This window comes from Entelurus aequoreus, linkage group LG28 (assembly GCF_033978785.1).
Source record: "Entelurus aequoreus isolate RoL-2023_Sb linkage group LG28, RoL_Eaeq_v1.1, whole genome shotgun sequence".
Lineage (NCBI taxonomy): Eukaryota > Metazoa > Chordata > Actinopteri > Syngnathiformes > Syngnathidae > Entelurus > Entelurus aequoreus.
In genome coordinates, this window is record NC_084758.1 from 31758433 (window position 1) to 31775400 (window position 16968).

The following is a 16968-nucleotide window of genomic DNA, read 5'->3' on the forward strand; positions in this document are numbered from 1 at the left end:
GACATCTCCCAATACTTTTTGCCAGATCTCCCAATACTTTTTGCCAGATCTCCCAATACTTTTTGTGCGATCTCCCAATACTTTTTGCCAGATCTCCCAATACTTTTTGTGCGATCTCCCAATACTTTTTGCGACATCTCCCAATACTTTTTGCCAGATCTCCCAATACTTTTTGCGACATCTCCCAATACTTTTTGCCAGATCTCCCAATACTTTTTGCCAGATCTCCCAATACTTTTTGCCAGATCTCCCAATACTTTTTGTGCGATCTCCCAATACTTTTTGCGACATCTCCCAATACTTTTTGCCAGATTTCCCAAAACTTTTTGCCAGATCTCCCAATACTTTTTGCCAGATCTCCCAATACTTTTTGTGCGACCTCCCAATACTTTTCGCCAGATCTCCCAATACTTTTTGTGCGATCTCCCAATACTTTTTGCGACATCTCCCAATACTTTTTGCCAGATCTCCCAATACTTTTTGCGACATCTCCCAATACTTTTTGCCAGATCTCCCAATACTTTTTGCACGATCTCCCAATACTTTTTGTGCGATCTCCCAATACTTTTTGCAAGATCTCCCAATACTTTTTGCCAGATCTCCCAATACTTTTTGCGACATCTCCCAATACTTTTTATCAGATCTCCCAATACTTTTTGCCAGATCTCCCAATACTTTTTGCCAGATCTCCCAATACTTTTTGTGCGATCTCCCAATACTTTTTGCCAGATCTCCCAATACTTTTTGTGCGATCTCCCAATACTTTTTGCGACATCTCCCAATACTTTTTGCCAGATCTCCCAATACTTTTTGCGACATCTCCCAATACTTTTTGCCAGATCTCCCAATACTTTTTGCCAGATCTCCCAATACTTTTTGCCAGATCTCCCAATACTTTTTGTGCGATCTCCCAATACTTTTTGCGACATCTCCCAATACTTTTTGCCAGATCTCCCAATACTTTTTGCCAGATCTCCCAATACTTTTTGCGAGATCTCCCAATACTTTTTGCACAATCTCCCAATACTTTTTGTGCAATCTCCCAATAGTTTTTGCGCGATCTCCCAATACTTTTTGCACAATCTCCCAATACTTTTTGTGCAATCTCCCAATAGTTTTTGCGCGATCTCCCAATACTTTTTGCGCGATCTCCCAATACTTTTTGCGCGATCTCCCAATACTTTTTGCGCGATCTCCCAATACTTTTTGCGCAATCTCCCAATACTTTTTGCGAGATCTCCCAATACTTTTTGTGCGATCTCCCAATACTTTTTGCGACATCTCCCAATACTTTTTGCCAGATCTCCCAATACTTTTTGCGACATCTCCCAATACTTTTTGCCAGATCTCCCAATACTTTTTGCCAGATCTCCCAATACTTTTTGCCAGATCTCCCAATACTTTTTGCCAGATCTCCCAATACTTTTTGCCAGATCTCCCAATACTTTTGGCACGATCTCCCAATACTTTTTGTGCGATCTCCCAATACTTTTTGCCAGATCTCCCAATACTTTTTGCGCGATCTCCCAATACTTTTGGCACGATCTCCCAATACTTTGTGTGCGATCTCCCAATACTTTTTGCGACATCTCCCAATACTTTTTGCCAGATCTCCCAATACTTTTTGTGCGATCTCCCAATACTTTTTGCGACATCTCCCAATACTTTCTGCCAGATCTCCCAATACTTTTTGCCAGATCTCCCAATACTTTTCGCGCGATCTCCCAATACTTTTGGCACAATCTCCCAATACTTTTTGTGCGATCTCCCAATACTTTTTGCGACATCTCCCAATACTTTTTGCAAGATCTCGCAATACTTTTGGCGCAATCTCCCAATACTTTTTGCGAGATCTCGCAATACTTTTTGCGCGATCTCCCAATACTTTTTGCGAGATCTCCCAATACTTTTTGCACAATCTCCCAATACTTTTTGTGCAATCTCCCAATAGTTTTTGCGCGATCTCCCAATACTTTTTGCACAATCTCCCAATACTTTTTGTGCAATCTCCCAATAGTTTTTGCGCGATCTCCCAATACTTTTTGCGCGATCTCCCAATACTTTTTGCGCGATCTCCCAATACTTTTTGCGCGATCTCCCAATACTTTTTGCGCAATCTCCCAATACTTTTTGCGAGATCTCCCAATACTTTTTGCGAGATCTCCCAATACTTTTTGCGAGATCTCCCAATACTTTTTGCGAGATCTCTCAAAAGGCTTTTTCCATATGTCAGTGAACCGGAAGTAAAACAGTCACCGCGATGGTGAACCGGAAGTGAAACAGACAAAGCGATGGAGGAGCCTACCCATCATCCTTGGGAGAGGTTTATTGATTTCTATTTTAGTATTGGCCTAACATATAAAGACATCAAATCGTATTATGGTCCCACAACAGAGCACAGATGATGGGTAGGCTCCGGTATGCTCCTGCTCCTCCATCACTGTGTCTGTTTCACTTCCGGTTCACTGACATAGGAAAAAAACAGATCTCGCAAAACATCCATGTCCCTTTAGGGGCTCTGTAGTTTTCTACACCAACATTCATTTATTTATTATTCAACTTATTATTATTATTCTTCTCTAGATTTTGGCGCGCTCTACCTTCCACATTTTTCACCCGATTCAAACCGTTCTAACGTCAAACTGTTCAGCCTATTCGGGAATCACAGGCTTTCCCTTGACAAAGTCCAAAAATTCCCAGATTTCCCAGAATTCCAGGTTTTCCGGGACATTTTCCCCATTCAAAATGAATTGGTAATTTTTCACACTTCCACCATTTCCACATTTTTCAACCTATTCAAACTATTCTACCTTTAACACATTTCACCATTATGGAAATTCAAACAATCATTTTTCTAAGTTCAAAACAATTCCAAGATTTTCCGGAATTCCTGCTTTTCCAAAGCTCTATTTCTACCCTTTTTTCTGGCAACTACTCCTTCCACATTTTTCAACCCACTTCAACCGTTCTACCGTCAAAACATTCCTCTTAATCAGGGCAAAAAACTAAGTTGTGTTTTGAACTGGAAAATTCTCGGTTTTCCTGACATTCCAGGAATTCCGTAATACCATATCTCAATTCAACATGTTACTACTTCAACATTTCTCGAACAATTTGAAAAATGTCAACACCAACCATTTCAACTCATTCAGACCATTCAAGTTTTTTACTATTTTCAAAAACATTCCCGCTTTTCCCGAAATTCCCAAATTTTTGGGAAATTCCTATTTAAATCAATGGAACATTCTTCAAAGTTCCACAACTGCCACATTTTTCATCTGATTCCAACTGTTCCAACTTCAAAATATTCAGCCTGTTTGGGAATTGTGCGTTGTACTTCAACAATTCTAAAAAAAAATCCAGGATTTCAGTTCAACTTCAGCATTAAAGTTCATCTAGTTATTTATTATTTTCCTTTATTCATTTGTGTACTGCTTTGTTTCCTTGTTTTCATATTCTTGACTTATTATTCTCAATTTTCCGTAAATATTCTTTTTACCTGGTTAACAAACGGACACAATTTGTCTCAACATGAATCAATCAAAACTACGTATTGTCTTAATCAATTTAACGTTTAAAATTGTACCTTCATTAAATACAACTAACAAATCAATACAAAATGTTAGTCATTTCTTAACATTCCAAATTCTTGAGAACTACTAATAGTTTTGCTACCAACACCGTGAGAGCCAGAAAAGTAAGGTTGCATTTAAATTTTCATGAAACAATTATTGGAATTGAAAAAAAATACACATTTTGGCATTTGCAGTATTTTGATACTGTTTTGAAGAGATGAACACTATTTACAAAGTAACACATTTCCATTAAACCAGGGGTGTCAAAGTGGTTTTCATTGAGGGCCACATGGCAGTTATGGCTGCCATCAGAGGGCCGCTTGTAATAGTGAATAATGTATGACTTTGCCTCTGGATTTCATTATTAATTATATCAATTGTTTTAAGTAAACTGTCGATTTTACAGTAAAAACTTTACATTTACAAAATGTTACTGTTTTTGTTTTGTTTTTGTTTTTTTGTTGGGTTTTTGTTTGTTTGTTGTTATTGTTTTAATTTTGAGACAAAGATTATTTATGTATTTAATATGTGTTTACTTATGTTTATTTACTATGGTATATTATGTGTTGTATAGTAAATGGCAATTTCTACCTCAAAGGTACTCAAAGCGCTTTGACACTATTTCCACATTCACCCATTCACACACACATTCACACACTGATGGCAGGAGCTTCCATGCAAGGCCCTAACCACGATCAGGAGCAAGGGTGAGGTGTCTTGCTCACGGACACAACGGACGTGACGAGGTTGGTAGAAGGTGGGGATCAAACCAGGAACCCTCAGATTGCTGGCACGGCCACTCTCCCAACCGCGCCATGCCGTCCCAACATTATTGGTTTATTATTTATTTGTTCACTGTTATGTTACAGAGAACAAGGAAATAGGATACAATTGCTGTGGTATGAAAAAGGGGTAGGATAAAATAAGCTCAGCTTCTTCCTACTCCTTTTCGGACGTGCTGTAATGAAACAACTGGAAATATATGATGAATTACATTGTTTTTTATGCATGTTTGAAATAAACTGAAACTGAACTGAACTGTTTTTTACAACATTATATCGTTAATGGAAAAACAGTAGAAGTTATTTTTTTTTATTCTGGCAACTTAGCTGCCAGTTTTTCTACCGTTAAAAACAAATGTACCGTCTTTCCATTTAGTTTTATATAAGTGTTATAATGAAGGCAACACATGATGTAAGTGTCTATATTAGCCTACTATCAAAATGACTTTAAAAGTCTTATAAAAGTGTTAGAATGAAGGCAACACATGACGTAAGTGTCTGTATTAGCTATAATAGCCTACTATCAAAATGACATTAAAAGTCTTATAAAAGTGTTAGAATGAAGGCAACACATGACGTAAGTGTCTGTATTAGCTATAATAGCCTACTATCAAAATGACTTTAAAAGTCTTATATAAGTGTCATAATGAAGGCAACACATGATGTAAGTGTCTATATTAGCTATATTAGCCTACTATCAAAATGGCTTTAAAAGTGTTATATAAGTGTTATAATGAAGACAACACATGATGTAAGTGTCTATATTAGCTATATTAGCCTACTATCAAGATGACTTTAAAAGTCTTATATAAGTGTTAAAATGACGGCAACCCATGATGTAAGTGTCTATATTAGCCTACTATCAAAATGACTTTAAAAGCCTTATCTAAGTGTTATAATGAAGACAACACATGATGTAAGTGTCTATATTAGCCTACTATCAAAATGACTTTAAAAGCCTTATATAAGTGTTATAATGAAGACAACACATGATGTAAGTGTCTATATTAGCCTACTATCAAAATGACTTTAAAAGCCTTATATAAGTGTTATAATGAAGACAACACATGATGTAAGTGTCTATATTAGCCTACTATCAAAATGACTTTAAAAGTCTTATATAAGTGTTATAAGGAAGACAACACATGATGTATGTGTCTATATTAGCTATATTAGCCTACTATCAAAATGACTTTAAAAGTCTTATATAAGTGTTATAATGAAGGCAACCCATGATGTAAGTGTCTATATTAGCTATATTAGCCTACTATCAAAATGACTTTAAAAGCCTTATATAAGTGTTATAATGAAGGCAACACATGATGTAAGTGTCTATATTAGCTATATTAGCCTACTATCAAAATGACTTTAAAAGTCTTATATAAGTGTTATAATGAAGGCAACCCATGATGTAAGTGTCTATATTAGCTATATTAGCCTACTATCAAAATGACTTTAAAAGTCTTATATAAGTGTTATAATGAAGGCAACACATGATGTAAGTGTCTATATTAGCTATATTAGCCTACTATCAAAATGACTTTAAAAGTTTTATATTCGCAACCTTGTTTTGATGTCTTGTGCCTGCTGGGATGTTATTAAAAAAGTATAGATTTTGAATCCAGAATCGATTCTGAATCGAATCGTTAGCCCCTAGAATCAATTCGATTTGAATCGTGTGGCGCCCAAAGATTCACAGCTTCAAGGTTTAATAACTAATACGCTGGTCAGTCTGGCAGACATTTTCTTCCATTCCATCGACCTCCTCCTAAAACAAAGAGCATATTGTTGTGTCCCAGGAGCCCGATGTCGCATTTTTTTTATCTCCATCATGTTCTCACTTGTTTCACAACAGTTGTGCGTTGCCTCGTTAGGCGCACAAAGATGAACGAGGATCTTTTCACATTCGGCGGTCAAGTGCGTCGACACCAAAGCGCCGGAGATCAAGCGAGCGTGTTTAAATGTCAAAGGTAATCAGGAGCCGGAGAAAGGATGAAAAAAAACAAGAAAAAAAAAACATTAAATCTGGCATTTGCTGTCAGGACGTACGTACAGGAGGTGTCCACTTTAAAAGGGCGGATTTAAAAAAAAGACAAAAACCAGTCATATAATGTAAACGGACGCCAATTAGCAGAGGCAATATACAAGATTAATGAATATTTCCTTCCTAATTGCAAATGTGGCCAGCCACAGGAGTGCTTCCAAGTAAAATAAACCGCTTCAGCCTTTTTTTTGGTATCTTTAATTACACAAATTAGGGAAGTTGTAAAAGCCAATTAAAGCGCATGTTTTTATTTATTTGTATTCATTTTATGAGCTCAAACGTCGCCCACTTTGTGCTTTTGCAGTTTAGGCAGCAAAAAAAAAAGCCAACTAGGCACAATTTAGTGAAAGCAATCCCTTAAATGGTGTCGCTTAAAGTCCCCACGTTGTGAACGTGAGCTTGTGAAATTCAAACGTTTTGGTCTTCAGGTTAAAGAAATGTCAGTTTATTGTTTTGTTTTAAAATATTTGCACATTTTGGTGGCAAAGTTAACAACCTTAAAAACAAAAAACTCCAAAAATGAAGCAGACTTTTAGAGATAGTATCGCCTTTGCATCAATAATAACTCCGAGAAGGATTTTATTGGAGTAGAAATCACAGTTTGTCCCCAAGGCCTCCCTATGGCTTAAAGACCTCATGTTTTTCTTAGATTTAGAGACAATTAAATATAATCTGAGGGGTAAACCAAAACAATTTGACTTGACCTTGGGGTTGTATAATTAGTTACATAGCTAAATTAAAGACACTATAGCAGGGGTGTCCAAACTTTTTCCACTGAGGGCCACGCACTGAAAAATCAAAGCCATTTTGATATTTTTTATTTTAAAAACCAATAAAATATATGTTTAAAAAAATATACATTGATGCCTCCACTTAGGCTTGATCAAAGGGTTTTGGTAAAAAAAAATATAAAAAATGTGTCATTATTCAGTATTATTATTTGTATTATTATTGAAGGTTTAAATCTCTAGATCAACATTAGGTCTATCGGTCAATATAAAGTTGTTAAAGATTTAAGTTATATGCCCTTTTCGTCAAAGAAAATCCTGTTTTCTTATGGAAAAAAACACAAAATATGCAATATTTTCAACCAATAAAAAATGTAAGTGGAATATTTTGGATTACATAATAATTGGAGCCTTAAAAAGGTCAATAACTCATAACAACATTGATTTTATTTAATTATTATTTTTTGAGCAATGACACTCAAAAAAAAAAGTCCCACTAAAATGATTGGGGATCCAAAAAGGTCATGCTCAGTAAAGTTTAAAAAAAATAAATCATACTTTTTTTTTTTACTTTTAACACAATTGTCTCAAGATCAAGTTCAGATCTATCCGTCAATTATAATTTTTATTGTTGTTTGTGTTTTTTGTTTTTTTGTTTTAGGCCCCTCAAAAAAACAAAAAAACAAAAATAACTAACTGTTTTTTAAATGGCAAACACAAAATATGCAACATTTTCCCAAAAAACTATCTCAAAGTGGAATATTCAATGTGATGTAAATGGAGCCTTGAATAAGTCAATAATTCCTAATAACATTAAATTTTGATTCATTATTATTTTTTTAAGAAAGAAACAGCCTGCATGGCAGCCTTTAGGTTATAGAGTAAACATTGTAAAATTTTCTTGTTACATTTCACCTGTTTGCTCTTTTATACCACTTTTTATGTTTTGATTTTTTTTTTATCGTATTTTTAGAATATGCCGTGGGGCCATTAAAAAATGACCTGCGGGCTGCAAATGGCCCCCGGGCCGCACTTTGGACACCCTTGCACTATAGGATAAATGTGACACTCACTTTTGACAATGAACCTTTTCACCTACCGCAACTATTTTTACATTTTTTTTTATTCAGTGACACTTCTCTTTATGTTTCTGATTTTATTTTTTAACTTTTTTGTTCTTTTAGTCGGTTCGTGTGATTCTCTATCTGCTTGTGGTGAAGAGGAAGGTAATACATTGCTACCCACTGTGACTAAAATGTAGGACGGGGGCGTTGGCACAAAAAAAAAAAAGTCTGAATGTTATTCTTATTTTATTTAATTTTTTTGTAATGTTTTTTTTCTGGTCGTAATTTTTGTATTTGTATTTTTATTTTGTATTAACTTTTTATTTATTTTGTTGGTGTTGGGGGGGGGAATGGCACAAAAAAAAGGGTCTGTTTTGTCAGTACTTGTAATGTGATTTCCCTATCAAATGAATAAATATTAAAAAACAATTTAAAAAAATGGCATGGAGATGGGAGGGGGTGTGTTATTCTTATTTTATTTTTATTCGTTTTGTAATGTTTTTATAATTCAACTAAATGACCTTGATTAAATACTGTAATTGAGCGATTAATTGCGGATGATTACGCCCGCGTTACCCCGTCTTTTTTTTGGGGTAATTGTTGTATTTTTCTTGAAATTATATACGTATAAAACATTTTTTTTGGAGGGGGTGGCACAAAAAAAAAGGGTCTGTTTTCACAGTACCTGTATTATGATTTCTCTATCAAATTAATAATTAAATATTAATTAAAAAAAAAAAAACAGAATAAAAATAGTTGGCACGGGGATGGGGGAGGGGGGTGGGGTGTTATTCTTATTTTATTTTTAAAAAATGTGTAATGTTTTTTGGTTGTAATTTTTGTATTTTTATTTTTATTTTGTATTAAATTTTTATTTTATTTTTTTGGTGTGGGGAAATGGCACAAAAAAAAGTGTCTGTTTTCTCAGTACCTGTAATATGATTTCCGTTTCAAATAAATAAATAGTAAAAAACAATTTAAAAAAAAATGTCACGGAGATGGGAGGGGGTGTGTTATTCTTATTTAAATTGTATTTTTTTTGTAATGTTTTTATAATTCAACTAAATGACCTTGATTAAATACTGTAATTGAGCGATTAATTGCGGATGATTACGCCCGCGTTACCCTGTCTTTTTTTTGGGTAATTGTTGTATTTTTCTTGAAATTATATACGTATAAAACATTTTTTTTGGAGGGGGGTGGCACAAAAAAAAAGGGTCTGTTTTCACAGTACCTGTGTTATGATTTCTCTATCAAATTAATAATTAAATATTAATTTAAAAAAAAAAATACAGAATAAAAATAGTTGGCACGGGGATGGGGGAGGGGGGTGGGGTTTTGTTCTTATTTTATTTAAAAAAAATGTGTAATGTTTTTTGGTTGTAATTTTTGTATTTTTATTTTTATTTTGTATTAACTTTTCATTTTATTTTTTTGGTGTGGGGTAATGGCACAAAAAAAAGTGTCTGTTTTCTCAGTACCTGTAATATGATTTCCATTTCAAATAAATAAATAATAAAAAACAATTTTTTAAAAAATGTCACGGAGATGGGAGGGGGTGTGTTATTCTTATTTAAATTTTATTCTTTTTGTAATGTTTTTATAATTCAACTAAATGACCTTGATTAAATAATGTATTTGAGCGGTTAATCGTGGATGATTACGCCCGCTTTACCCCGTCTTTTTTTTGGGTGATTGTTGTATTTTTCTTGAAATTTTATAATAATAATAATAATAATAATAATAATAGATTTTATTTGTAAAAAGCACTTTACATTTAGTAAACAACCTCAAAGTGCTACAGTGTATTAAACAAAATAAAAATAAAAAGATAATTTAAAAAAAAATACAAATAAAAACTAGAACAGCCAAATAGCTAAAACTGGTATGCATATATCTTAAAAAAGGCTTCTTTTTTTTTAAATAAGGGTTTTTAAGCCTTTTTTAAAAGCATCCACAGTCTGTGGTACCCTCAGGTGGTCAGGGAGAGCGTTCCACAGACTGGGAGCGGCGGAGCAGAAAGCCCGGTCTCCCATTGTTCGTAGCTTTGTCCTCGGAGGTTGGAGGAGGTTAGCCTTATATAAAAAAAATGTTTTGGAGGGGGTGGCACAAAAAAAAAAAAGTGTCTGTTTTCTCGGGACCTGAATTATGATTTCCCTATCAAATTAATAATTAAATGTTAATAAAAAAAAATCATAATTAACAATACAAATATTTGGCACGGGGATGGGGTTGGGGAGTTATATTCTTATTTTATTTGTATTCTTTTTGTAATGTTTTTATAATTCAACTAAATGACCTTGAGTAAATACTGTAATTGAGCGATTAATCGTGGATGATTACGCCCGTGTTACCCCGTCTTTTTTTTGGGTGATTGTTGTATTTTTCTTGAAATTTTATAATAATAATAATAATAATAATAATAGATTTTATTTGTAAAAAGCACTTTACATTTAGTAAACAACCTCAAAGTGTTACAGTGTATTAAACAAAATAAAAATAAAAAGATAATTAAAAAAAAAATACAAATAAAAACTAGAACAGCCAAATAGCTAAAACTGGTATGCATATATCTTAAAAAAGGCTTTTTTAAAAATAAGGGTTTTTAAGCCTTTTTTAAAAGCATCCACAGTCTGTGGTACCCTCAGGTGGTCAGGGAGAGCGTTCCACAGACTGGGAGCGGCGGAGCAGAAAGCCCGGTCTCCCATTGTTCGTAGCTTTGTCCTCGGAGGTTGGAGGAGGTTAGCCTTATATAAAAAGAATGTTTTGGAGGGGGTGGCACAAAAAAAAAAAAGTGTCTGTTTTCTCGGGACCTGAATTATGATTTCCCTATCAAATTAATAATTAAATGTTAATAAAAAAAAATCATAATTAACAATACAAATATTTGGCACGGGGATGGGGTCGGGGAGTGATATTCTTATTTTATTTGTATTCTTTTTGTAATGTTTTTATAATTCAACTAAATGACCTTGAGTAAATACTGTAATTGAGCGAATAATCGATGATTACGCCGGCGTTACGCGATGTGACGGACACGTGGGCGAGGAGTGTCTCTGACCTGGCCGGGTGTAGTCGGCGCTCTCCTGGTGCACCATCTCCTTGACACGCCCCCCGAAGAGCATCCGCGAGGGGTCATGCTCGAAGGCCTGGATGGTCTCGCTGGAGCTGTACGACTTCTGGGTGGGCACCCGGCAGGCGGCGTCCTCGCGCTCCGACGAGGACGACGTGTAGCGGCGCTCGCGGCCGTGCTCTCCTCCTCCCCCTCCACCTCCTCCACCTCCTCCTCCTCCTCCTCCTCGCTCCCGGTCTCGGTGGCTCTTGGAGAGCGAGCAGAACGGCCGCTGCTCCCTCACCCGTTCCATGCTGCCCGCATGCTGGGTCGGACGCTTGACCTTTGCCCCCCGCCCCTTCACGCCGCTTCCAACCTTCTGCAGAGTTTAGTCCACTTGCAGGGGGGGGAAGAAGTAGCCTGCAATGAGTTCAAGCGAGCTTTTAAAAAAAGACATCCAGCACTTGCTTGGTGACTATAAAAAAAAGGAAAACATCACCCAACTTGGATCACATTATTGCTGTAACCATGACAACAGGCCAAACTTTACGTCGATTTAGCTTCCTAAATAGGAATATTACCATTAAGGGTAATCCATGAGCATGAGAAACTAAAATAAATAATCCCGGGGAAAAAAAGGGGGCAGGGCTAAGAAGTGAAGTGAATTATATTTATATAGCGTTTTTCTCTAGTGACTCAAAGCGCTTTTACACAGTGAACCCCAATATCTAAGTTACATTTAAACCAGTGTGGAGCTGGTGGGTAAAGTGTCTTGCTCAAGGACACAACGGCAGTGACTAGGATGGCGGAAGCGGGGATCGAACCTGGAACCCTCAAGTTGCTGGCACGACCACTCTACCAACCGAGCTATACCGCCCCCGCCCCAAGACGTGTCTTTATTAGAATGAAAGTTAGTCGGGAAAACTACTTATGCAAGAAGGCTGTGACTATTTGGGCACCAGAAAATACGATTCAGAATCGATTATCGATTCAAAATCAATACTTTTTTTATATAACATTGGATGCCAGTTCTATGATTAACTACATTCCTCCATAAAATAAATAAACAGCTTTTATATATATATATATATATATATATATATATATATATATATATATATATATATATATATATATATATATATATATATATATATATATATATATATATATATATATATATATATATATATATATATATATACAGTGGTGGTCAAAAGTTTACATACACTTGTAAAGAACATAATGTCATGGCTGTCTTGAGTTTCCAATCATTTCTACAACTCTTATTTTCTTGTGATAGAGTGATTGGAGCACATACTTGTTGATCACAAAAAACATTCATGAAGTTTGCTTCTTTTATGCATTTATTATGGGTCTGCTGAAAATGTGAGCACATCTGCTGGGTATTGTGGCTAAACAGATCAGTTTTTGCTTCATCTGACACCACATGGACAAAGATAAGACCTTCTGGAGGAAAGTTCTGTGGTCAGATGAGACAAAAATGGAGCATGTTTGGCCACAATACCCAGCAATATGTTTGGAGGAGAAAAGGTGAGGCCTTTAATCTCAGGAACACCATTCCTACCGTCAAGCATGGTGGTGGTATTATTATGCTCTGGGCCTCTTTTGCTGCCAATGGAACTGCTGCTTTACAGAGAGTAAATGTCACATTTTTGGATTTTGATTAATTATGATTAATCACAGGTGACTACTGGCTTGCATAACTAAAAATTAGCTTTAGAAAAAAAAAAAAACATTTGTACACAAATGCAATTTTACTGTCAGAATGTCATCCAGGGACATTTTTAAAAGGTTTTACTTGAATGCGTCCCATTTATTTGCAAAAGCTTGGCAACAGTTTTATCTAAAGTTCTTTCAGGATATTTTTTGGAGTGAAATTTGCCAGCGAGTACATAAAAGAGCATTAACGCTCAAAATGAATCGCATGATTAATCTAAGTGTGTTCATGATTCATGCGATATTTTTTGTGATTAATCATGAGTTGACTTGTTCAAATTTTGACAGCTCTAAAAATGTTGTTTTGCATTATTTTGCTCAATCTCTCTGGTTTAGTAAATTCACAAATTGGTAAAAACTAATACAAATAAATAATAATAAAAAATCTATAGTAATTCGTAAAATATTTTAAATAGATATATTTGGTCCACTTTTCCATGAAAAGCCTTACTAATTTAAAAACAAATAAAAAATAAAATAAAACGCATACATACATACATATATATATATATATATATATATATATATATATATATATATATATATATATATATATATATATATATATATATATATATATATATATATATATATATATACATACATATATATATATATACATATGTATACATATATACAACATATGTATACATATATACAGTATATGTATACATATATACAGTATATATATATATATATATATATATATATATATATAATATATATATATATATATATATATATATATATATATATATATATATATATATATATATATATGTATTTATTAAGGATTTAAAACAATATGTACATTTGTTTGACAGTTTAAATATAAAGAAAGGTAATGTTGAATCAAAATTTACAAGAGAAATTAAATGGTAATATTAACACATTCATGCTACAATGTACAAAAAATAGAGAGAGATTTTACGATAAAAACTCGCAGTTCAGTCGCCAGAATTTGACGGCAAAATGGACGTAGGTTTTTACATCGCATTACTGTAAATTGAAAAACAACTACTGGTACTACTAGTTATTAGTAAAATAATTAGTAAAATTTTTTTTAGAGTAACATTCTGGCAACTGAGCTGTTGCCAGAACCTCTCCTCTCCAAACTCAACCTCTCCGAACCGAACCTCTCTAAACCCAACCTCACTGAACCTCTCCTTTCCAAACGGAAACGAATCCCTCCAAACCCAACCTCTCCGAAACGAAACTCTCCTCTCCCCTCCGAACTGAACCTTTTCCATGTATGGGGTTTGAACTCACTACCCCTGTATTAGGAGCCCACAGTGTTGACCATTGAGCTATCCTGGGTCCCATTAAAGTTGGGTTTTCGCTGATATACAAATGCCATCAGTAAACTATGATCGAGGCAAAACAAGAAAACAACGTCTTCCAAGTTATGGATTTGAACCCAGTAGTACTGGGTGAGAGGCAGCAGTCTTAACCATTGAGCTATCCCGGGTATTGCTGAGACAAGATTTTGACAGTAATTTGTTCAACCTCTATCATACTTTACTGAGTAGGAGTCCTCGATTACATGTGTGTATGGAACACAATCTAATCTTCACAAAACCCAGGATAGACCAGGGGTTAACGCTGCTGACTCGGAATGAAAGGTACTGGGTTCGGACCCCACTCTGGTTGATGGTATTTTGTTCTACCTCATCATGCTTTAGAGAGCCAGGGGTCGTAGATAACATTTGTGTATGGAAAGATATCTACTCTTCGCAAGACCGAGGATAGCCCAATGGTTAAGACTGCTGACTCGGAATGAAAGATACTGGGTTCGAACCCCACTCTGTTTGATGGTATTTTGTTCTACCTCATCATACTTTAGAGAGCCAGGGGTCGTAGATAACATTTGTGTAGGGAAATAAATCTGCTCTTCGCAAGACCGAGGATAGCCCAATGGTTAAGACTGCTGACTTGGAATGAAAGGTACTGGGTTCAAACCCCACTCTGGTTGTTGGTATTTTGTTCTACCTCATCATACTGTACTGAGCCAGGAGTCCTCAGTTACATTTGTGTAAGAAATAAAATTCCACCTCCACAACACCCAGGATAGCCCAGTGGTTAAGACTGTTGACTCAAGTTGAAGGGTGCTGGGTTCGAATCCTGGTTGGGTTGATGTGTAATTTACAAAACCATCTGAAGGTGACATATATTTTATTGTGTCACCTCTCCCATGTAATGATAAAATAATTATTTAATAAACTTTTTTTTTTATCCAATTACAATTGACCTATTTTATTTTAATTGTACCCAGGAGAGGTCATTGGTCAACGCTCTTTTTTATTAACTTTGTACTCTTAGTCCCACCCACCTCAGGAATTACACTCACTCGCACACACACACACACACACACACACACACACACACACACACACACACACACACACACACACACACACACACACACACACTTTCATACATAAACACACACACACACACATACATACATACATGCATTCATACACACACACACACACACACACACACACACACTTTCATACATAAACACACACACACACACACATACATACATACATGCATTCATACACACACACACACACACACACACACACACACACACACTTTCATACATAAACACACACACACACACACATACATACATACATGCATTCATACACACACACACACACACACACTTTCATTTCTCCCATGGCTGATCTATAAAAGCAGACTACAGACTCCACTTGGTTCCATTTCTAACATCAACATCCTGCAACGACGGCGTGCTCGCTCGGAGCGTCCTGCCGCTCCAGGCCGCCGCCGCTCCCCTCCCCCATCCCCCCTCCCCCCGGGGAGACCTCCCCAAAGAGCGCAGCAGTACGGAATGCAGCGATAACGACCACTGTGAGGCCCTCCGCGTGGCCACGTCGCCATGTTTCCCCCACGCAATCAGCGACACGCTCCTCGCCAACCCTTGACACTCCACTCTGGAGCGCCTGTTTTAGGACATCTGACTCACATCTCATCACTCTTAGCAAAGGGACATGGCAGACTGGCAATGGCAAAGCCTCTCTGATTAGGACGACCGCCTTCTTTACGGGCGAGTAAGGAGATTCAGCGGCGAGGTCCTAAAGCCCCCCCGACGCACACCACTCATGATCAGACTGGTGTCCTAATCAGCGCTACGCCCTTGAGTGAGCAGGCATGTCCGCGTAGGTGCACTCCGGGGATGCTTAGCTTGGCGCAGCTGGTACGCAGACGAGGCCCGGGGGATCACTGGCAGGATACTCGCGCTAGTTTAGCTTCCCCGCCAAAAGGTCGCCGAAACTCTTGGGAGAGGAATACCGCGATCGGTGTAGGCCAACATGTCGCTTGGCCTTAAAATAAGAGCTTCAAAGTGACTTTGATGCTGTTGTAACGAGGAGAGGAGCGTTTCTGCCGTTGCTATGGCGACTTTAGAAGTGGAGAATGAGGTTGGACAATCTCGTTGTGAGTTAGAGCTCGCCTGGCGGGGTAAGAAGACCAACGCTTAGCACAACACCCCAATCACACCTTGTTGAAACCTCAATAAAAACTTATAGTGTTGTCAAACCATCAGATTAGTTGCACTTTTCCTTTCGATTAATCACACTTTTTGACTTGTTTGCATGATTTCAATTCATTTTAAAAAAAATAAAAAACGATATTTTGACACAAATATAATATTAAGTTGCCAGAAATGTGACACGCCAATATTTTTTTAATGATTTATTGGAATTCATTCATTTATTTGCTTAAAACGTACGTATTTTTAAGGAAAAATAATAAAAATAAACACATTTCTTCTTGCCATACCAGTCAATGTTTTTTCTAATAAAGCTATCAATTATTTTGTAATCGAGTAATCTATCGATTAGTTTGGTCGAGTGATCGGACAAAACCCTTTTTAAGGGAAAATATTTTAAATAAAATGTTTTCTCTTGCCATTCCCATCAATATTTTTTATTTTCATTTTTTTAAATAAA

At 36.0% G+C, this 16968-nt stretch overlaps 1 protein-coding gene across 1 annotated transcript in view; it reads right to left on the reverse strand.

Annotated features, from left to right (window-relative positions):
- si:dkey-237h12.3 (teneurin-3) overlaps positions 1-16968 on the reverse strand; it is a 581230-nt gene that overhangs the window by 504836 nt on the left and 59426 nt on the right. The window contains 1 exon segment of the mRNA XM_062039678.1: positions 11255-11665. Coding sequence (XP_061895662.1) covers positions 11255-11558 — 304 coding nt within the window. The 5' untranslated portion in view covers positions 11559-11665.